Below are 24,636 nucleotides of genomic sequence, written 5' to 3'. Positions count from 1 at the left end.
GGTGTGTGCAAACACTGTCTATATATAGTGAGAGAGAAAAGCCTGCAAAGTGTGGTGTTCTTAGGCCACTATAGCCCTATATTGTCCTCTATATTTAATCATAATTGTTATGTTTTAAAGGGCGCAGTATCAACATGAAATCTGCCGGAATTGTGGGACGCAATGGGCCTCAGTCCCAGCAGCCTTTCCTGGTTGCTTTCTTCAAGGCCAGCGGGGTGTTGCTTCGCTCGGTCAGAGCCGCTGGTGGGAAAAGGAAGAACCACAACCGCAATAAATCCACGCACCAGCAGGAATCGTCTCGGGCAGCGAATAGTGGAGGTACAGTCACTCAAGTAATACTTCTGATTCTTTTCTATTGGCAAAAGCAGCTACAACAAGAGACTAGTTATATTATTGTATTTATTTATTAGTCTATTTTATATTATCCGGAAAACGATACCGTACGTCATTGACAATATACCGTAATTTCCGGACTATAAGCCGCTACTTTTTCCCCTCGTTCTGGTCCCTGCGGCTTATACAAGGGTGCGGCTTATTTACGGCCTGTTCTTCTCCGACGCCGACGAAGAGGATTTCTGTGGTTTTAGTACGCAGGAGGAAGACGATGACACAATGATTAAAGACTGACTTTTCATATACCGGTAGGCTGGTTATTTTGATAACGTACAGGCGAGCACTTTGTATTACTTTGCACCGTTGTATTATTTGTACTCTGCACGGATGCTGTTCGCCATGTCAAAGATGTGAAAGTTTGATTGAATGATTGAAAGATTTATTGTTAATAAATGGGACGCTTTGCATTCTCAAACAGTCATCTCTGTCCCGACAATCCCCTCCGTGGTAGCAGGAACCCCTATATACTACGGTAATTACACATCAAAACCCTGCGGCTTATAGTCGGGTGCGGCTTATATATGGAGCAATCTGTATTTTCCCCTAGATTTAGCTGGCGCGGCTTATAGTCAGGTGCGGCTTATAGTCCGGAAATTACGGTAATACTCTTGGGCCGGGGGTCAGCAACCCGCGTCTCTATAGTGCTTCCCTGGAGCATTTTTAAGAAAGGATTGAAAATGAAAAAATATGGGGGGAAATAATTTTGGGGTTTTAGTATGTTTTTTGTCTGAGGACAAACATAAATGATAAATGATAAATGGGTTATACTTGTATAGCGCTTTTCTACCTTCAAGGTACTCAACGCGCTTTGACAGTATTTCCACATTCACACACTGATGGCGGGAGCTGCCATGCAAGGCGCTAACGAGCAGCCATCAGGAGCAAGGGTGAAGTGTCTTGCCCAAGGACACAACGGACGTGACTAGGATGGTAGAAGGTGGGGATTGAACCCCAGTAACCAGCAACCCTTCGATTGCTGGCTCGGCCACTCTACCAACTTTGCCATGGCGTCACAAACCTTCCCAATTGTTAGAAAGCCCACTGTTTAATATGTTTGTGTGTACACTGATGAGAGTATTTGGTGAACATCGTTTTGTCCTACTAATTTCGGCGGTTCTTGAACTCACCGTAGTGTGGATTGTGACGCAACAGTTTGTTTACATGTAAAATCTTCCACTCCTTCTTAGTCTCATTTTGTCCACCAAAAATGTCATGCTGTGCATGAATGCACAAAGGTGAGCTTTGTTGATGTTATTGACTTGTTGGAGTGCTAATCAGGCATATTTGGTCAGTGCATGACTGCAAGCTAATTGATGCTAACATGCTATTTAGGCGGGCAGCACGGTGGAGGAGGGCTTAGTGCGTCTGCCTCACAATACGAAGGTCCTGGGTTCGATCCTGGGCTCGGGATCTTTCTGTGTGGAGTTTGCATGTTCTCCCCGTGACTGCGTGGGTTCCCTCCGGGTACTCCGGCTTCCTCCCAACTCCAAAGACATGCACCTGGAGATAGGTTGATTGGCAACACTAAATTGGCCCTAGTGTGTGAATGTGAGTGTGAATGTTGTCTGTCTATCTGTGTTGGCCCTGTGATGAGTTGGCGACTTGTCCAGGGTGCACCCCGCCTACTGCCCGAATGCAACTGAGAAAGGCTCCAGCGACCCCCCGTGTAAGGACAGATAAAATAATAATAAAATAAAATAAACAAATGTTTTTGTCCGTAGTTTGGGGACCCCTGCTGTACAGTCTTCACTTTGTTGCAGTGGCCCGTTTTCTGGCTGCCCTCAGTCTCCTCTGGAATAAAATGTGTTTGTTTACAAACACTTTTGTTGTCCTTCGTTGTTGTTTGTGGACTGAGGTGTTCTTGCTAATCCCCACTGTCTCTTTGGTGGTGTGGAAAATAATCATAAATAAAGTTAATCAGAAGTACTAACATTGTCATTCTGTATTTGACCGCATATTTGCTAACGTACACTACCGTTCAAAAGTTTGGGGTCACGTTGAAATGTCCTTATTTTTGATGGAGAAGCACTGTACTTTTCAATGAAGATAACTTTAAACTAGTCTTAACTTTAAAGAAATACACTCTATACATTGCTAATGTGGTAAATGACTATTCTAGCTGCAAGTGTCTGGTTTTTGGTGCAATATCTACATAGGTGTATAGAGGCCCATTTCCAGCAACTATCCCTCCAGTGTTCTAATGGTACAATGTGTTTGCTCATTGGCTCAGAAGGCTAATTGATGATTAGAAAACCCTTGTGCAATCATGTTCACACATCTGCAAACAGTTTAGCTCGTTACAGAAGCCAAAAAACTGACCTTCCTTTGAGCAGATTGAGTTTCTGGAGCATCACATTTGTGAGGTCAATTAAACGCTCAAAATGGCCAGAAAAAGAGAACTTTCATCTGGAACTCGACAGTCTATTCTTGTTCTTAGAAATGAAGGCTATTCCACAAAATTGTTTGGGTGACCCCAAACTTTTGAACGGTAGTGTACATATCAGGTCCCATGCATGCTCAAGACCTCCCCGCAGGCTGTAAAAACATTGTGGCTCAATTAATACTCGACGTGACTGCTATTCTTGCAGTTTTGCAGGTACAAATTTGTTGCCAGTGATAAAATTGCCACAGGGTGCAGTGCCCACATTTGCAGTCTTGACATTTTTAAACACTTGATGTTTTTAAAGCAACAACGTGCTGTAATTTGACCAGAAAATTACAGCTTTAAATACATTTTGACGTGAGTGTTTTATAACGGGCCCTTGTGTTGTGTTAACACTAACGTTACGGCTCGGAGTTACATTCATGTTATTCCAATAATGTCTTATTCGCCCCGTTTGTATTTCAGATCATAACACAAGTGAGCAAAAGCAAGCCTGCAAGAAGCATGAGCTTTATGTCAGCTTCCGTGATCTGGGTTGGCAGGTAGGACAAATCTATTTAAGCAAAATATAAATAATATCGCACATAATCAAGTCATAAATGAAAATACTCTCCCCACGCAGGACTGGATCATAGCGCCTGAAGGCTACGCCGCTTTTTACTGTGACGGCGAATGCTCATTTCCACTCAACGCGCACATGAACGCAACAAATCACGCCATTGTCCAAACCCTGGTGAGTTCTCGCTCCACATTCGACATGTCATTGTCATCCTCCTGTTCTCCGCGGCGGTGATTCATGTCTAAGCCGCAACATTCTCACCTCGCTTTCTGCTGGTTTTAGGTCCATTTAATGTTTCCTGAAAACGTGCCAAAGCCGTGCTGCGCTCCCACCAAACTCAATGCTATTTCAGTGCTTTACTTCGACGACAGCTCCAACGTCATCCTCAAGAAGTATCGAAATATGGTGGTGAGGTCTTGTGGTTGCCATTAGTTTAATTTATGTTCTTTGCAACGTTTGGGAAACACATCAGGCTTGGGGATATGATGTGCTTGTACAGTGTTATGTATATAAAGTTTTATTACCTAATTTATTCTCTGTTCACAAATAGCACTGAATACTGTGATATTTAAATGATTAGCAATAATGTCGATTCCGCATTGTGCTTATCTAACATAATTATGTCCGTTGGCATATATTCCTTTCTATAAATCATCACTTCACTGGAATCAAGAGACACCCTTTTAAGGTCTTCTTAACTTTGCCAAGTCATTTTCTATTTATTCTATTGCAAATCCGCTCTTTTGAAGCGAGGATGTTTTTAGAAACACACCAAAAACGTTAAGCTCGCAACTTGAGGTGACTGTTGGAAGAAAATGTGACTTTAATCCTGCTCATCTTTTATCGCCGTTGCTATTTTTTGTTTCTTTTACCTTTCCACATGAAATTGTCAATAATCTATTGTTCACTTGCCTTTACCAAAGATGTCATCTTTTTTTTTACGTCAAAAAGGTGTCTTATTCCTCTGTGACCCTACTTTATGTGATGTTTGGACAAAGTATATCCCATGTAAAGTATTGAGTATTTTTAATAAATATATCACTTCTAAACTGTAATATTTTATTTTTCTTGACTTGATAGATCCAAACCGTCCAATTGCGATGGAGTCAATGTAGAGAATACAATGACATGACAATTATTAGTAATTTCTTGCATTTTGTTTTACAAAACCAAAAACCAGTGAAGTTGGCATGTTGTGTAATTCATAAATAAAAACAAAATACAATGATTTGCAAATCCTTTTCAACTTATATTCAATTGAATAGACTGCAAACACAAGATACTTAGTGTTCGAACTGAAAAACTTTTTTTTGTTGTTGTTGCAAATAATCATTAACTTAGAATGTAATGGCAGCAACATGTTGCAAAAAAGTTGGCACAGGGGCATTTTTACCACTGTGTTACATGGCCTTTCCTTTTAACAACACTCAGTAAACGTTTGGGAACTGAGGAGTCCAATTTTTGAAGCTTTTCAGATGGAATTCTTTCCCATTCTTGCTTGATGTACAGCATATTTTACGCTTTATAATGCGCCACACATTTTCAATGGGAGACAGGTCTGGACTACAGGCAGGCCAGTCTAGTACCCGCACTCTTTTACTACGAAGCCACACTGTTGTAACATGTGCAGAATGTGGCTTGGCATTGTCTTGCTGAAATAAGCAGGGGCGTCCATGATAACGTTGCTTGGATGGCAACATATGTTGCTCCAAAACCTGTATGTAACTTTCAGCATTAATGGTTTCTTCACAGATGTGTAAGTTACCCATGCCTTAGGCACTAATAGACCTCCATACCATCACAGATGCTGGCTTTTGAACTTTGCGCCTAGAACAGTTCGGATGGTTCTTTTCCTCTTTGGTCTGGAGGACACAACATCCACAGTTTCCAAAAAAAATTTGAAATGTAGACTCGTCAGACCACAGAACACTTTTCCACTTTGCATCAGTCCATCTTAAACCAGCTCGGGCCCAGTGAAGCCGGCGGCGCCACTGGGTGTTGTTGATAAATGGCTTTCGCTTTGCATAGTAGTTTTAACTTGCATTTACACTGACTGAAGTGTTCCTGAGCCCATGTGGTGATATTCTTTACACACTGATGTTGCTTTTTTATGCAGTACTGCCTGAGGGATCTAAGGTCCGTAATATCATCGCTTAAGTGCAGTGATTTCTCCAGATTCTCTGAACCTTTTGATATTCCGGACTGTAGATGGTGAAATCTCTAATTTCCTTGCAATAGATCATTGAGAAATGTTGTTGTTAAACTGTTGGACAATTTGCTCACGCATTTGTTCACAAAGTGGTGACTCTCGCCCCATCCTTGTTTGTGAAGGACTGAGCATTTCATGGAAGCTGCTTTTATACCCAATCATGGCACCCATTTGTTCCCAATTAGCCTGCTCACCTGTGGGATGTTCCAAATAAGTGTTTGATGAGCATTCCTCAACTTTCTCAGTCTTTTTTGCCACTTGTGCCAGCTTTTTTTGAAACATGTTGCAGGCATCAAATTCAAAATGAGGTAATATTTGCAAAAAATAAAAGTTTTCCAGTTTGAACATTAAGTATCTTGTCTGTGCAGTCTATTCAATTGAATATAGGTTGAGAAGGATTTGCAAATCATTGCATTCTGTTTTTATTTGCAATTTACACAATGTTGCCAACTTTACTGGTTTTGGGTTTTGTATTTAATACCCAGCGCTCTTTTTTTGATTTGTTTCCATTTTCTGTTTGCCTCATTTTTGTCACTATTTTTCCTGTCTGAGTGCTGGCTCCCTTACCTGACCCTGATTGGCAATCAGGACACACCTTTTCCTGGTTGCCAATCAGGATGCGTTTTATGCCCCATGTTGCGTAGCTTTGTGACTGTTAGCCTTTTCTCGTGCGCTCCCCTTCTGTACCGTTGTTTTTTTTAAATTAAATACATTTTACCTGCACTTCACCGGCCGTTTCTGCATCCTGGGGTCCAAACCAACAACACCCACATCAAAACAAAACAAGGACCTGGATAATTAATGTATTCACAGGCACTTTCCTTAGTGGCCTCCACTCTAATCAGACACTGTGTCTTTTCTAAAATAAAAAACAAAAATAAACATGTTTGGTACTTGTCCAGGCTGTCTTGAAATAGTCGAGGCATTGATATTTAACCCACCTCCTCCTCTGTGGGAGGAAGGCCATTTAATACCTACTGAGACTCTGTACAGCAGGTGTGCTGGGAAGGTAAATTGATGCGTTCATGTATTCTTTACATTTTGGTAAAATACTCTTGTGTGCAGACAAATAGTTTGCAGCAGTGGTGCCCAAACGTTTGGCCTTCTAGGGCCAAAGTGAAAATGTGCCAATGGCGGGCCAAACAGCAATTTAAATAAATATGAGGTAATAGAAATTGTCACATAGTTGTGTGCCGAATTCATGCAACTCTGCATCTGTTATGTACATTTTCAACCTCAACAAATTCTGAAAGGTAATTTTCTTCACTGTTTTCAATTTCCAGGTGTTTTTTGTAACCAGTTCCTCCTAGATATTTTATCTGATCGCTTTCAAACTTTACCCGGACAGATTAGACGTATGGAGGATGCTAAATTTGGAAGGGTTTAGGTTTTCATTCTAGGACGTAGGGAGAGCATGGCAACCAAGATTATCCTTCTTCAATGAGCAGCAAAAACTGACAACTTTACCATAGAGCGGAGGTCTAAAATTCAAACGCAACTACTTCCCCTGTAAAAAAATCTATAGATTTTAGTGGCAGCTCAGTCACTATCATCAATCAATCAATGTTTACTTAGATAGCTCTAAATCACGAGTGTCTCAAAGGGCTGCACAAGCCACAACGACATCCTCGGCTCAGATCCCACATCAGGGCAAGAACAAACTCAACCCAATGGGATGACAATGAGAAACCTTGGAGGGGACCACAGATGTGGGGACACCCCCCCCCCCCCCCCCTGGGCGAGCGGTGCAATGGACGTCGAGTGGATCTAACATAATATTGTGAGAGTCCAGTCCATAGTGGATCTAACAAAATAGTGTGAATACATGAACGCATCAATACAATTTTACTGTAAGATTTACCGTGTTTTACCACTGTTGTTTTCATGTTTAAATTCTGTTTACTGCCAGTTTTTTCCGTAATATCTATTTTAGAGGCATATTTTTTACAATGCATTACTATAAATTGAAAAACAGCGTCACTTTTTTTAACCGTAAAATTCTGGCGACGGAGCTGCTACTTTTTTACCGTAAAATATATGTTCCCTGTTCTTACAGTGCATTACTGTAAATGGAAATACGGTACCACTGAGGATTTTACGGTACATTTCTAGAACCCGAGTTGCCAGGTGACAGTAAAACCTCCTGACTTTTTTACAGTGTCCAATCCAATCCAATCCACTTTATTTATATAGCACATTTACACAACAAGAATGTTTCCAAAGTGCTGCACAGCCATGTTAAAAACAATATTAAAAACAATATTAAAAACAATATTAAAAACAATATTAAAAACAATATTAAAAATAATATTAAAAACAATATTATGCTACACCAATGACTGAATAAAAACAAAGAATAAATGAATAGAAAACCAATACAGAGACAACATAAAAAATAAATATGATTAAAAACTATTTTAAAGGGTAAAACCAATTAAAACAGTAAAATAGACATCAAAATTTATAACCCTAACCCTAACCACACAGGACAACAGTGTAGCCTTGCGGACATGATTGTGCAGCTTGAAAGAGGTCAGTATGACTATGTATTACACCCATTGGTGGGCCAAACAAAATGACACAACGGGCCAAAATTGGCCCGCGGGCCCCACTTTGAGCATCCCTGGTTTATAGAGAGTCAGCGATAATTTCTATCTGCCTACAATTTTGGTGGTCACTAAAGAGCAATTGCTGCTTCCTGGTGTGATATCATGTAAACCAAACAAATGACTGTATTTTGGCTCAGCTCCCACATCTCTTACTCTAAAAAATCAATTTGTCTGCACATAATATTTTATTAACAGTGTTGGGAGGATGTTTCTACATGGGGGACGTGCTCGAGGCTCGTCAAGACTCGCTGTTGTCAGACCGGAAACTCTTGCGGACCGAACCGCACAGTCAGCCCGCTGGAACTTGGACACGGTGCCTCACCCCAGAGGTGTAGCGTTTCCTTTGCAGGGGTAATAACCCTTTCGCTAGTTTGCATTCTGAAACTTTGTTAAGATTTTTATTTTCTCTATTTAATCAAGTGTGCTATGTCTTCTCGGTGCTTTGCCATTCAGAGTCGAGAACCTCAGTAACTCAGGTTTACACCACAGTTTAGCCTTTTTTGAGGTGGAAAAAGTCGCATATTCTGAATTCCTTTTTAATTTATATTTGTTAATGAAGTGAATTAATTAACTCATATTATGTTTTGCATATGGTAAATGTTTACATTCATCTGGGAGAAAGCAAACCACCAGTTTAAATAGTAGGTATTTCACTTTGGGCACATAATAACATAGGGCCCTTTAGTACTGACATTTATGTGTGGATTGGATTAGTTCTCGCGGAAGAAAAGGCAATAAAACATTGGTATGCAGAGGTGATGGTCATATCCGTGAGAAGAGACTACATGTTTAGCCTAATGACAGTATCTAAGGCCATGTCTACACTAAGTCGTTTAACCCCTTAAAAGAAAAATTATTTAGCCTAAGCCCCGTTTCAGCTACACTAAACCATTGTTTAAGGTTCCCCTCCTCGGACAATTTTTTACACGGGTAAGTGCGGCGTGTATTTCTTGAATCTCCGGCTCTTAGCTTTGTATGGACTCATTGATCGTTTACAAACTGAGTTCGGAGAGGAAGCGACGCCAGAAAGACCGCGCCCCACACAGAAAGTGACGTCAGAAAGAACGCGCCACGGCCAGCTTCATAATAAAGCAGTTTCGTAACTCGGAGCTAACCACTGGAAATATGAAGGCAAGTCAACCAGACATGGCCGTGTTTCTCCTTCTTCTACATGTACAGATGCTTGTGGAAATCACACATGAATACTTTAAGAGAAAGCGATTTGCAGCTATTTGGGATACAACACTTCTCAGACGGCAAGATAACTTTCCATGGTCAAGGTCAGCTGTGATTCTACTTACCGAAAAACTTTGTCCATTTGTCGAAGGAGAGTCAACGAGAATGCGGGCTCCTGCGGATGTGATAAAAAAGGTACTGTGTGCTTTTTTTGTGCAATCATTGGTATGTGTTCATCTACAAAACCATCCTGGGTATCTCTCCATCTTATCTGTCTTGTCTTTTAACAAAGAAACAAGGAAGTCACAATCTTCGTTCAATGAATGTTCTGCAATTTGTCGTCCCCAAAGTAAGAACTGAACTGGGCAAGAAAGCATTTAGGTTTTCAGCACTGAATGCATGGAATAACCTACAATCGAATCTTTAACTTCAAACCCTTGTTACATTAAATGAGTTTAAAGCTTCTGTGAAAGGATTGCAGTCTACCTTGTCTGTATGCACATGTTTTATGTGAGCAAGTTTTAATGTCCATCCATCATCCATCTTCTTCCGCTTATCCGAGGTCGGGTCGCAGGGGCAGCAGCCTAAGCAGGGAAGCCCAGACTGTCCACTCCCAAGCCACTTCGTCCAACTCTTCCCGGGGGATCCCGAGGCGTTCCCAAGCCAGCCGGGAGACATAGTCTTCCCAAGGTGTCTTGGGTCTTCCCCGTGGCCTCCTACCGGTTGGACGTGCCCTAAACACCTCCCTAGGGAGGCGTTCGGGTGGCATCCTCACCAGATGCCCGAACCACCTCATCTTGCTCCTCTCGATGTGGAGGAGCAGCGGCTTTACTTTGAGCTCCTCCCGGATGGCAGAGCTTCTCACCCTATCTCTAAGGGAGAGCCCCACCACCCGGCGGAGGAAACTCATTTCGGCCGCTTGTACCCGTGATCTTGTCCTTTCGTTCATAACCCAAAGCTCATGACCATAGGTGAGGATGGGAACATAGATCGACCGGTAAATTGAGAGCTTTGCCTTCCGGCTCAGCTCCTTCTTCACCACAACGGATCGATACAGCGTCCGCATTACTGAAGACGCCGCACTGATCCGCCTGTCAATCTCACGATCCACTCTTCCCTCACTCGTGAACAAGACTCCTAGGTACTTGAACTCCTCCACTTGGGGCAAGGTCTCCTCCCCAACCTGGAGATGGCACTCCACCCTTTTACGGGCGAGAACCATGCACTCGGACTTGGAGGTGCTGATTCTCATCCCAGTCGCTTCACACTCGGCTGCGAGTCGATCCAGTGAGAGCTGAAGATCCTGGCCAGATGAAGCCATCAGGACCACATCATCTGCAAAAAGCAGCGACCTAATCCTGCAGCCACCAAACCGGATCCCCTCAACGTCTTGACTGCGCCTAGAAATTCTGTCCATAAAAGTTATGAACAGAATCGGTGACAAAGGGCAGCCTTTGTCACGACTTACTGCCGGCAATGTGAACCAAGCTCTGACACTGATCATACAGGGAGCGGACCGCCACAATCAGACAGTCCGATACCCCATACTCTCTGAGCACTCCCCACAGGACACGGTCGAATGCCTTCTCCAAGTCCACAAAGCACATGTAGACTGGTTGGGCAAACTCCCATGCAACCTCAAGGACCCTGCCGAGAGTATAGAGCTGGTCCACAGTTCCACGACCAGGACGAAAACCACACTGTTCCTCCTGAGTCTGATGTTCGACTATCCGGCGTAGCCTCCTCTCCAGTACACCTGAATAGAACTTACCGGGAAGGCTGAGGAGTGTGATCCCACGATAGTTGGAACATACCCTCCGGTTCCCCTTCTTAAAGAGAGGAACCACCACCCCGGTCTGCCAATCCAGAGGTACCGCCCCCTATGTCCACACGACAAGTTTTAATGTTGTAAATTTAATGTTTTATGTGTTGTTTACTGTTTTTAATGTAACCTTGCTGCTGCCTTCTTGGCCAGGTCTCCCTTGGAAAAGAGATCTTTGATCTCAATGGGATTTTACCTGGTTAAATAAAGGCTAAATCAAAATAATTTGTATTACCTGGCCGTCGAGGGAAGACTACAGAAAATGGCGAAAGCTTTTGGACTGGCAAAGCAGACTATCAGTTATTGTCCGCCATGTATGTCGCGGACTCAACGTCTAGGTCAGTGGTTCTTAATCTGGGTTCGATCGAACCCTAGGGGTTCGGTGAGTCGGCCTCAGGGGTTCGGCGGAGGTCAAAACACCCGACTCATCGTGTAAATACAAACTTTTTCTTATCGGCGTATTACGGATACGGCAACAGCTGACTGATTTGCAGGTGTGTAATTTGTTGTGAGTTTATGCACTGTGTTGGTTTTGCTGTTTGAACAAGGTGATGTTCATGCACGGTTCATTTTGTGCACCAGTAAAAAAACATGGTAACACTTTAATATGGGGAACATATTCACCATTAATTAGTTGTTTATTAACATGCAAATTAGTAGCATATTGGCTCTTAACTAGTCATTATTTAGTACTTATTAATGCGTTATTCGGCATGGCCTTATTATAACCCTAACCCTCTAACCCGGACCCTCTAACCTTAACCAAATAACTCTAATTTAAGTCTTTATTACTTAGAATATGTTTCCCTAGTGTCCAAATAACTCTAAATTAGGTCTTTGTTACTTAGAATAGTGTTACCAAAAACATATAACTTTGTCTTGAATTTGAAAAAAATAAACATTTTATTTTTCACTAAAGAAGGGTTCGGTGAATGCGCATATGAAATTGGTGGGGTTCGGTACCTCCAACAAGGTTAAGAACCACTGGTCTACGTCCAGAGTATATAAAGTCACCAAAAACAAATGGCCAATGAAGTGAAGGCAAAAGAGTGAGGAGTATCCTGACCAGATATCTAGATCCCTAGTTTTTATTGTCGTAAAATGTTCTTTACCACATTGTGTACTTTCACGTGTTTATTAAAGATTTGATTAATGTATGATGGCTCAGGTGTGATTCACTCAGTAGGGCCCCACAGCACACTTGATTCCAGTTAATTGAAATACCACAACACTGGATATTGATCCGATAAGTTAAATTTAAGAACTTGCACACTAAGCAACACTGGAGGTGACTATGACGTAAGCATTTTCCGCGCACGCATACTAGGTCGCGTTGCGCCGGCTGACGGAGGGGGGGAGGGGGTTTTAAACGACTATTGTGTGTGTGTGTGGATAAGGTTAGGTGGGATTTACCCTGGATAACCTAAAAAAAGGGGCCTAAAAAAAAATCACTTATCCTTCCTTAATATTAAACAGACTACACTGAACTAGTCCCAGAAACTGTAATAAATACACATTTCAGCAGAAATATACACAAGTTAATCATTATCTATGCACGGTTCCTTTCTATATATTTAACACTATTGATAAAGTTAGCATCAGCTTCAACATCGGCAGTGCAATTAGCTTTAGCGTTAGCTTGATCATGTATAAAGCCTCGTCGACTGAAAAGACGCATTACATCAAAATATACCCATTCAAACTAGTGTTGTGTCGTTCGCGAACGATTCATTCGAAAGAACGAATCTTTTGTGTGAACGTACTGAACCGAATCACTTCATGAACTGATTTGTTCCTTTTTCAGTTCAGTTGAGCTCCGCCGCGACCATGCCGGTATGAGTGGAACTGGCGCATTCTGTGACTCACTGAACCCTCGACGTCGGCGAACGACGCAGCCAATGAGAGGGCGAGGGGAGGGACTGAGCGAACGATTCGTTCACCGCGGATTAACGACATGAATCACTCAGTGAACGACAACGCTCTCGCTCTCTGCTCTGCGGGGGCGGGGGGTAAAGTGTAGGGCAGGCTGTTTTGAGAAGATTTAAAATAAAAATAATGACTAATGTATGTACACATACATAGGCTATTATTTACACAGTTATTGTAACAAAAATACATTTCTCCTTGGGGATCAATTCTGATTCATATTATTATTATTATTATTATTATTATTATTATTATTATTATTATTATCCATTCTACTGCAACTGTTGTTGTTGATGTTGTTTAGTAGCTATCATCATCATTATAATAATGCTGATTTGCAATTAAACTGTACTGCTGCTGCAGAAGTGATTCGGTTCACGTACTGAACTGCGGCCACAGTGTGGCGCTGTGTCAGTCACTGATTCTAGTGATTCAGTACAGTCAAAAGAACTGCAGAAGTGATTCGGTTCACGTACTGAACTGCGGCCACAGAGTGGTGCTGTGTCAGTCACTGATTCTAGTGATTCAGTACAGTCAAAAGAACTGAAGAAGTGATTCGGTTCACGTACTGAACTGCGGCCACAGTGTGGTGCTGTGTCAGTCACTGATTCTAGTGATTCAGTACAGTCAAAAGAACTGAAGAAGTGATTCGGTTCACGTACTGAACTGCGGCCACAGTGTGGTGCTGTGTCAGTCACTGATTCTAGTGATTCAGTACAGTCAAAAGAACTGAAGAAGTGATTCGGTTCACGTACTGAACTGCGGCCACAGTGTGGCGCTGTGTCAGTCACTGATTCTAGTGATTCAGTACAGTCAAAAGAACTGAAGAAGTGATTCGGTTCACGTACTGAACTGCGGCCACAGTGTGGCGCTGTGTCAGTCACTGATTCTAGTGATTCAGTACAGTCAAAAGAACTGCCGATCCCATGAAAACAAGCCACATGAAAACAAACACACGTCCCCATTATCTCAACACATAAAGTTATGAGAGTAGACTACTAGTCTACTAGCAGTCTACTGGCGGGGGGTAAAGAGTAGGGCAGGCTGTTTTGAGAAGATTTAAAATAAAAATAATAACTAATGAATGTACACATACATAGGCTATTATTTACACAGTTATTGGAACAAAAATAAATTTCTCCTTGGGGATCAATTCTGATTATTATTATTATTATTATTATTATTATTATTATTATTATTATTATTATTATTATTATTATTATTATTATCCCTTCTACTGCAACTGTTGTTGTTGTTAGATTAACGCGAGTCCCTACGCAGGGGACTCGCGTTCACCCTATTTGCTGCTTCTCCCGCGAATGTCTGCACTGTACTGTACTACGTACTGTACTAAGGGGCGCCCCCTTAGTGTTGTTGTTGTGTGGGCGCCTATTTGCTGCTTCTCCCGCGAATGTCTTCACTGTACTGTACTACGCACGCCCCCCTACCCCCCTATTTTTTTTATTTGGGGGGGGATTCGGTGAACGAATTTTTTGAACGAACCATTTTAAGGAACTGATTCTAGTGATTCAGTACAGTCAAAAGAACTGCCGATCCCATCACTAATTCAAACATGTTTAAACACTATAAAAATACGCCCAGGGGTAAAACGATGTACATAAAGACACTTGTACCTGAGAAGGGAGATGTTTGAGCAGACAGATACACGGACACAACTTCGTTCTGCTCACGTCTGGAATGACTTCAAGGAGGATGTCAGGTGTCCCCTAGTATAGCTCCCAGCACAGCGCCCCCCCTGCTGGCGCCCTACGGTACTACAATGGCTCTTATTAATGCTGTCATTACAATAACATTAGCTCCATGTAATACAAATTACTGTGATTTACTGCTGCCATTAACAATAAACATTTTTTAAGATTGCAAATATCAAAATAGATAGTAATACAACTCAAGAGCTTACTATGCTACTTACAATCACTGTATTCTACTGGTGACTAAAGTACACACTTATCCCTCATAATTTTGACAAAATAATAGAATGGGAAATGACACAATATGTTACTGCATACGTCAGCAGGTAAATTAGGAGCCTTTGTTTGCTTACTAACAACTAAAATAAAAGTTGTCCAGTATGTTATTTAATGCAGATTTATCTCGGTGTTCTAAAATTGCTCATTGAGTGCAAAAAGAAACATAATCACACGATTTTCTGTTAAAATAAAGCCAATAAAGACATTGTTTGCGATCGTTTTTATTTTGAAAAGTATCAAAGTATCGAAATACATTTTGGTACCAATACCACAATAATGGTATGGGGACAACACTAGTTCCAATAAGTTGGTGCTGTTCACTCATTATGAGGTTTGCAAATAGAAAATTCAAAATCAATCTTTTGCGACAAAGTAGGATGCTCAAGGGATCAAATGTTTATCTCAATGAACATTTAACCAAGAGCAATGCTGTTATTGCAAAAAGAGCTCGGTACCTACGCAAAGAGGGAAAAATATAAGCAACATGGTCGTCCAATTGCAAAGTCTACATAAAGCTAAATGGTGCACCTGAGCAGGCACAAGTGCTAATGGTCAAGAGCTTGAATGATTTGGAAAAATTTGCATAGTTTGTGGTTTGCTGATCTATATGTTTTTTTGTGTTTTTGGAGTTGACATCTATTCTGCAAATCCTTACTAACTTTAAATGTCTATCAAACTTCCCAAAAAAGGACTCAAAATTGCCCACTTGAACATCTGTAGTCTGAAAAACAAGGTAATTGAGTTGAGTAAAATAATGTTTGAAAATGATCTACATGTATAGCGATTTCTGAAACTCATTTGGATGATTCAATTGACAATACTGAAGTATTTATACAAGGTTACAATATAATTAGACTTGATAGAAACAGACACGGGGGAGGAGTAGCCTTTTATGTACAAGACCACATTCCAATAAAGCGAAGAGAAGATCTCGACTTGACAGATGTAGAAGCAATCTGAAGCCAGGTTCACTTGCCACTTCTAAAGCCATTACTAATCTGCTGCTGCTATAGACCACCTTCCTCCGATGCAGCATATCTTGAAAAAATCTGTGCAATGCTTCAGAATGTTTCTGACACAGACAGAGAAATGTATTTCTTAGGACAGTGTTTTTCAACCTTTTTTGAGCCAAGGCACATTTTTTTCATTGAAAAAATTCTGAGGCACACCACCGGCAGAAATCATTAAAAAATGAAACTCAGCAGCCGATATTGACAGTAAAAAGTCGTTGTCGAAAGTGTTGGATATGACTTTAAACCATAACCAAGCATGCATCACTATAGCTCTTGTCTCAAAGTAGGTGTACTGTCACGACCTGTCACATCACACTGTGACTTATTTTAAGGTTTTTGGTGTTTTCCTGTGTGTAGTGTTTTAGTTATTGTCTTGCGCTCCTATTTTGGTGGCTTTTCCCGTTTTATTGGTGTTTTCCTGTGGCAGTTTCATGTCTTCCTTGAACGCTATTCTCTGCATCTGCTTTGTTTTAGCTATCAAGAATATTTAAGTTGTTGCTATCCTTCTTTGTGGGGACATTGATGATTGTCATGTCATGTTCATATGTACTTTGTGGACGCTCCACACGCTGTAAGTCTTTGCAGTCGTCCAGCATTCTTTTTTGTTTACTTTGTAGCCAGTTCAGTTTTAGTTTCCCTAAGCTTCAATGCCTTTTCTTAGGGGCACTCACCTTTTGTTTATTTTTGGTTTTAGCATTAGATACCTTTTCACCTGCATGCTGCCTCCCACTGTCGTTTGCATATTGGGTTCACGACAAACCATTGTCTCTCACACGACCTGTTCCAGACATCTACAAAGCAATTAGCTACCGGCTGCCACCTGCTGATATGGAAGAGTATTACATTGTTACATTGTTATTGTTACCATGAATTGATTTACGTGGACCCCGACTTAAATAAGTTGAAAAACGTATCCGGGTCAATTGTACGGAATATGTACTGTACTGTGCAACCTAGTAATAAAAGTTTCAATCAATCAATCAATCAAACACTGCCGAGCTCTTGATAGCACCGACACTCAACAACGGCACATTATTTGCAGACTATAATTATTTGTTTGCAATTTTTTTTTTACCCCAAATATATGAAATTACATAATCTCCCACGGGCCACGGCACACCAGACTGTATCTCACGGCACACTAGTGTGCCGCGGCACAGTGGTTGAAAAACATTGTCTTATGAGACTTAAATATTGACTGGCTCTCAAAAAACTGCCCTACGAAAAGAAAGCTTAATGACACTGCCACTGTATGTAACCTAACTCAAATGATAAATCTACCAACCAGAATAAATATGAACAATTTAGGTGTATAGTCTTCAACTTGCATAGATCATCTTTTTACTAATTCAGTAGATAAATGCTCAAAGGTTGTTTCTATGCCAATTGGATTTAGTGATCATAACATGATTGCTGCATCCTAAGTTGGACCTACAATTATATTAAGATTAAAGATTAAAGTACCAAGGATTGTCACACACACACTAGATGTGGTGAAATTTGCCCTCTGCATTTGACCCATCCCCTTGGGGAGCAGTATATATAAGAGACTCTACAAACATTTGTGTGATAATGCCTTTATTGAAGACGTACATAACATACAGTGGGACAGTGTATTTGAGTCAAAGCATACTGAAGCAGCTCTGCATGAATTCATGAAATCATTTTCTTCTGTCTGTGATAAGCATGCAACCATCAAGAAGCTCACCGTCAGATCTGTCAAAGCCCCTTGGCTTGACTCTGACCTGAGAAACTTGATGAAAGATAGAGATAAACTGAAAAGAGTTGCTGTAGATCAGGGGTCACCAACCTTTTCGAAACCAAGAGCTACTTCTTGGGTACTGATTAATGCGAAGGGCTACCAGTTAGATACACACTTAAATAAATTGCCAGAAATAGCCAATTTGCTCAATTTACTTTTAACTCTATGTTATTATTAATAATTGTTTATATTTATCTTTGTGGGAACACTGATCATCTTAATGATTGCTCACAATAAATATATATAGAAACAGATAAATATCAAATGCAACACTTTATTTTTATATTTTCACTAAGTGTACATTTTTCAAATTGAACATTTTCAAATGATCCCTTCTAAGACAATCTTGTGAAATCACAATATCCCATTTTAACTAGCTAGCCACTAACATGTTTTAGCAAATCATGAATTACTTTGCACCATGTTTGTACAAATAATAACTCATGTAAAATACAAAAGTCAACTCTAAAATTTTTAAATCATGTCACACTTTGAACTGGACACCAAATCTGTTATCTGTTTATTTTTTAGTTAGTGGGAAGCCTGGCATTGCATGCTGTTAACTAGTGTGTTGTACTCTGGTGTGTAACTTGACACTGCAACTCTGAGTGAGTCTTGCAGATGTGCATCAGTGAGGCGTGTTCTGTGTTTGTTCTTGATGAAGTTCATGTCAGAAAAGGCTGATTCACAAAGAAAATATTTTTCCTCATTGTTTGCGGAACTTTCTTAATCTTTTGGACATATTTTCACAGCAATCTGGCCTTAAGCTTAATTATGATAAATGTAAAATGTTAAGGATCGGAAATCTAAAGGGAACGTCCATTCGAATGGAATACAAAGTGCCTGTTTTGTGGACAGATGGACCAGTTAACATACTTGGTGTTGTTGTCCCAGATAATCTGGAAGATCTAGGCTCAGTAAATTATGATAATGGACTAGGAAAGCTGGACAAAATTATGCAATTATGGAAAGGGAAATCCTTAACCTTGTATGGTAAAATATCTATTGTCAACTCGTTAATTATTCCGCAATTTATTTATTTGTTTTTGTCATTACCAGCTCCATCATAAAACTTTTTTAAGATTTATGAGCGGAGGGTCTTCGATTTTGTCTGGGACGACAAACCAGAAAAGATTAAATGAAAGGTTTTGTACAATGAGTATGAATATGGGGGCCTGAAACTTCTCAACCTTGAAGCTATGTGTCTGTCTTTAAAAGCATCAATTGTTCCAAAGATGTATTTAAACACTGAGTGGTACACAAATGTCCTGTTGGACAAAAAACATGTACTGTATCAAAAGAAATTGTATCCTTTTTTACAAGTGATCCCCTCCCATTTTTCATATGGAGAGAGTCTGCTGGGAAACATGGCAGGGTTCATAAAGGAAACAATCCACTCATGGTGGTGTTTTCAATTTGATGTGCCAGAAAAAAGAGACAATATTTTGCAGCAGATAATATGGATGAACTCTAATATTGTAACAGATGGAAAGCCTTTCTTTTGGAAAAATATGTTAGAAAGAGGAATCATTTTTGTCAATGATATTATCAATGAAATATGATGAATTTACAACAATGTATGGTGATGCTTGCTCAAGCTTTTCATTTAATCAACTACCGTAATTTCCGGACTATAAGCCGCACCCGACTATAAGCCGCACCAGCTAAATTTAGGGGAAAATACAGATTTCTCCATATATAAGCCGCACCCGACTATAAGCCGCAGGGTTTTGATGTGTAATTACTGTAGTATATAGGGGTTCCTGTTACCACGGAGGGGATTGTCGGGAGAGAGATGACTGTTTGGGAACGCAAAGCGTCCCATTTATTAACAATAAATCTTTCAATCATTCAATCAAACTTTCACATCTTTGACATGGCGAACAGCATTCGTGCAGAGTACAAATAATACAACGGTGCAAAGTAATACAAAGTGCTCGCCTGTACGTTATCAAAATAACCAGCCTACCGGTATATGAAAAGTCAGTCTTTAGTCATTGTGTCATCGTCTTCCTCCTGCGTACTAAAACCACCGAAATCCTCTTCGTCGGTGTCGGAGAAGAACAGGCCGTAAATAAGCCGCACCCTTGTATAAGCCGCAGGGACCAGAACGAGGGGAAAAAGTAGCGGCTTATAGTCCGGAAATTACGGTAACTGGAGTAATTGGGAAAAGATGGAAACAAATAATTAATTATGGAACTACTAAATTATTAGTTTGTAAACCTCTAATAAGAAATTCTAGTTGGCAAAAAGGAACTAAAATAAATAGAAAAATATATAATTTTTATTTAATAAAGAAATCTTTGAAGGCTGTCCCATACAACACATATGGAAAATGGGAGGACTTTTTTGACTGCCCGTTGCCGTGGGATGCAATGTTCAAACTAATCTATAAAACTACTATCGATGTGCAAAATCGTTATTTTCAAATTAAAATTATTTATAACTTCTTACCCACGGGGAAAATGTTAAAATTATGGAATATGACAGAGTCAGATGATTGCCGATTTTGTTGTCAGGAGTCTTAATCCACCCTGCATTTGTTTTGGTATTGTCATATTGTGTCTTCGTTTTGGGTGGACGTTGAAAAAATGTGTTTAAGGATTGGTTTGTTTATGAAGCTTAATGTGGTTTCTGTTATTTTAGGAGAGTTCATTGACAATCATGATTTAGTCAATTTAATTATAGTACTCGGCAAAGGTTTATTTTTAAGGCCAAAAACAGATACTCACTTAGTATTACTTTCTTTAAAACATGTATTCAGTATTTTTTAACTTTAGAAAGTTACATGGTTGAAAATGATAATGATGCCAAAAAACATAAACAAATGATGGGAGGTCCTCAAAGGCTTATTTTGAAAGTATAATTATGTTTATAGATTATATGATATCTGTTGTTGTGTTCCCTAATTTGAGTGACCTGGACATAACCTGGACTGTACATAAATGCTTATTTTGAAAATGTAATTTTGTTTATAAATTATATGCAATCTGTTGTGTTCCCTAATTTTTTTCTGTGTACATGAATGAAGGTGTGTGTTGCTGAGTCCGACTTGGACATTATCTGGACTGGACCTGGTTTTAAAAACCCTTTAAACAAATCTAATTTCATTGACAACCTGGTCTGGTGAAGATAAGGTCCTTTTAAAAAAAATAAAATAAAATAAGATACATAAATAAAAAACATGTTCTTGGATAAAAAAGAAAGTAAAACAATATAAAAATAATTACATAAAAAATAGTGATTAATGAAAATGTTAGTGGACCAGCAGCCTATACAATCATGTGTGCTTCAGGGACTGCGTCCCTTGCAGATGTGTTGTCTATGTTGTGGGAACCAGAATATTGGTAGCACAAAGAAATAACCCCTTTTGTGTGAGTGGGTGTGGATGAGTGTGCATGGGGGGGAGGTTGTTTGGGTTGATGCACTGATTCAAAGTATATCTTGTGTTTTTTCTATGTTGATTTAAAAAAAATAATAATAATTTTTTTTTTTTTTTTTTTTTTAAGAACAGGCCAGCGGGCGACTCATCTGGTCCTTACGGGTGACCTGGTGCCCGCGGGCACCGCGTTGGTGACCCCTGCTGTAGATTCAGGTAGCTCAGAGGACTGGCTAGCATATCGCTCTTTAAGAAACAAAGTCACCAAATTAAATAAACAGAAAAAAAGGGTGTACTACCAATTTAGAAATGAAGAAATTAAACATGATGGCAACAAACTTTGGAGTACTCTCAATCAAATCATGGGTAGAGATAAAATGGGAAAAACACCAGCATTTATTGAATCAGGTGAAGGCTTTATCACCAAGCCCAAAGAAATTGCTGATTACTTCAACAATTATTTCATAAGTAAAGTTGATACTATAAGAAATAGCATGTTTCCTGTAAATTGTATTCTATCTGAGTCACTTATTAAAAATGATATCATGCAGGACAAATAATGTAAATTTGAATTCTCAGTCACTAATGTCTTGGAAATTGAAAATCTATTGTCTGAATTGAAATCTGACAAACCTTGTGGTCATGATAATCTAGATAGTAGACTTTTAAAGTTGTCAGCTGGAATAATAGCCAGTCCGATATGCTATATTTTTAACTTAAATTTTAAAGAAGGAATCTATCCTCAAGTATGGAAGGTTGCTAAAGTAACTCCTCTACCAAAAAATAGGAAAGAAGCATTGACTGGATCGAATAGTAGACCAATTAGCATTTTACCAGTATTAGGAAAATTAATGGAAACAATTATATTTAAGCAAATTCAAAATGATTTCTCTATAAATAACATTAATTCAGACTTTCAACATGCATATAAAACTGGCCATTCAACATGCACCGCTCTCACACAATTAACAGATGACTGGCTAAAACAAATTGACAGTAAATTATTAGTTGGCACAGTGCTATTAGATTTTAGTGCAGCTTTTGATATTATTGACCACAAACTACTACTTATAAAACTGTCTGCTTATGGTTTTAAACTCTCAGCGATTAACTGGACAAAAAGCTACCTAGTCAACAGACAGAAATCTGTCATGTTCAATGGAACCCTTTCAAATATTAAATCATTATATTGTGGTATTCCCCAGGGAAGTTGCCTGGGACCTTTATTATACTCAATATTTGTAAATGATATGTCATGTATTTTAAAGAATGGTTGCTGTGCAATTTACGCAAATGACACAACAATATATGCTCATGCTGATAATTGCACAGAGCTGAGCAGTATACTACAAGACGAGGTCATGCAGATTTCTAAATGGGTTACAGAAAATAAGATGAAACTTAATATTTCCAAAACAAAATGTTTTGTTATTTGCTCAAAACATGCTCAGAGAAAGGAACGCATATTAAATGTTTCTTTAAACGGAGTTCATATTGAACAAGTTAAAGAGGCCAGTTTGCTGGGAGTTACAATAGATGAAAGACTATCTTGGGCCACTCACATTAACAACATAGTAACACAAATGAGCAGAAGCATTTCAATCATAAGAAGAAGTGCCTATTTTTTAACTAACACAACTACTAAGCAAGTTATACAATCCCTTGTATTGTCACATATTGACTACTGCCCAGCAATCTGGTCTAATGCATCTAAACAAGAACTCAATAAAATCCAGTTTACCCAAAACCGAGCTGCCAGACTAGCTCTACATTGCTCATTTAGGACCGGCGTTGAGATCATGCATACTGAATTGTCATGGATGAGAGTTGGTGAAAGACTAGCTTGTTGATTTTATTTAAAAAAAAAATCTATACATACCATAAACTTTCATATCTGTATTCTCAGCTGTTGCTTGCTAATGACAGTCACAACTATGGTACCAGGCTAGCCCTAAGAGGTGCTTTCACCCGTCTTAAACCCAAAACTGATGTTTTGAAAAAGACTGTAATATATAAGGCAATCACTTACTGGAACCGACTTCCACAATATCTGGTATCAACCACCAGCATAGTGGATTTTAAGAATACACTAAGAGGAGAAGTATTGCGGAAAGAGATGATTCTAGATTGTACCTAATGTCATGACTGTTTTTATTGACTATTATAGAACCTTTATTTAACCAGATAAGAAAACCCATTGAGATCAAGATCTCTTTCACAAGGGTGACCTGGCCAAGAGGTCAACAGCACATGTCACAGAGCAGTTTCAAAAATAATACATTAAGACATACATTTTAAAATACATAAGAGAACTGTAAAACAACAGAGATTTACATCTTTAAAAACACAGGCACTGTGCAAACGTCTCTCGCTGTTTGTCCCTCAGGACAGAACGGAAGGCTCCAAATGGAAGTAGTTCTGTAAGTTTCAGTTTCGTCTGCAATGCATTCCATGCCATAGGGGCAGCAATGCCAAAAGCTCTTTTGCCAAATTCAGTCCGTACATGAGGAACAGTTAAAACATACAAATTGTTAGAACGTAACGCATAAGAGCTGCTTTTTCTTTGTAACGGAGTACACAAGTATGGAGGTATTAAACCTAAAAGAGCCTTATAAATGATAGTCAGCCAATGTGTGTATCTGCGTGCACTCAATGAAGATAAGTCTGACTTCATATACAGTTGACAATGGTGGGTGAGACTACGACAGCCAGTAACAAATCTTAGTGCTGAATGAAAAACAGTGTCCAAGGACTGGAGGCATTTAGATGAAGCACTAAAATAAAGCACGTCTCCGTAATCAATTACAGGCAAGATAGTTGCTGTCACCAATTTCTTTCTGACTTTAAGAGAGAAGCAGTTTTTATTTCTAAAAAAGAAACCGAGCTTTACCCTAAGCTTAGAGACCAAGTTGTTAATATGGGCTTTAAATGAAAGCTCCTGATCAAGAGTAAAACCCAAGTACTTGTAATTTAAGACCTGCTCTATAGGGTTTCCATTTGATGTTACAATATTTTGAATATTTTCCAGTAGCACCCTTGAATGAGAAAAAACCATTACCTTGCTTTTATCTGTATTTAAAACCAATTTAAGATCAAATAAGCGAGCCTGGATGACATCAAAAGCAGCTTGTAAAAACTCAAAAGCCTGAGTGATGGAGGTTGAACAGCAATAAATAATGGTGTCGTCTGCATAAAAATGGTACATTGCATTTGACAAATTATTACAAAGATTATTTATGTAGATATAAAATAAAATGGGCCCCAGCACTGAGCCTTGTGGAACGCCCTTGGTAATGTCCAGTAATGGAGAGGTGGTCCCAGCCACCTGTACACATTGTGTTCTGCTGGAGAGATAGTCTGTGAACCAAGCAGCTGCATTTTTAGATAATCCAACGTGATAAAGGGCTTGAATTA

At 39.6% G+C, this 24,636-nt stretch overlaps 1 protein-coding gene and 1 long non-coding RNA gene across 2 annotated transcripts in view; one reads left to right on the top strand and one right to left on the bottom strand.

The window, feature by feature from the left end:
* Positions 1–4,369, top strand: part of bmp5 (bone morphogenetic protein 5) — a 42,728-nt gene extending 38,359 nt beyond the window's left edge. The window contains exons 4-7 of the mRNA XM_062057651.1: positions 121–318; positions 3,242–3,318; positions 3,399–3,509; positions 3,618–4,369. Of these exons, the coding sequence (XP_061913635.1) occupies positions 121–318; positions 3,242–3,318; positions 3,399–3,509; positions 3,618–3,767 (536 nt within the window). The 3' untranslated portion in view covers positions 3,768–4,369. The remainder of the gene's footprint in view (positions 1–120; positions 319–3,241; positions 3,319–3,398; positions 3,510–3,617) is intronic.
* LOC133657233 (uncharacterized) overlaps positions 1–24,636 on the bottom strand; it is a 972,718-nt gene that overhangs the window by 645,466 nt on the left and 302,616 nt on the right. The window lies entirely within an intron of this gene.

The sequence above is a fragment of the Entelurus aequoreus genome, linkage group LG09, assembly GCF_033978785.1.
Source record: "Entelurus aequoreus isolate RoL-2023_Sb linkage group LG09, RoL_Eaeq_v1.1, whole genome shotgun sequence".
Lineage (NCBI taxonomy): Eukaryota > Metazoa > Chordata > Actinopteri > Syngnathiformes > Syngnathidae > Entelurus > Entelurus aequoreus.
Note: the sequence above shows the minus strand (reverse complement) of the source record. Positions and strands in the feature narration are given on the sequence as shown.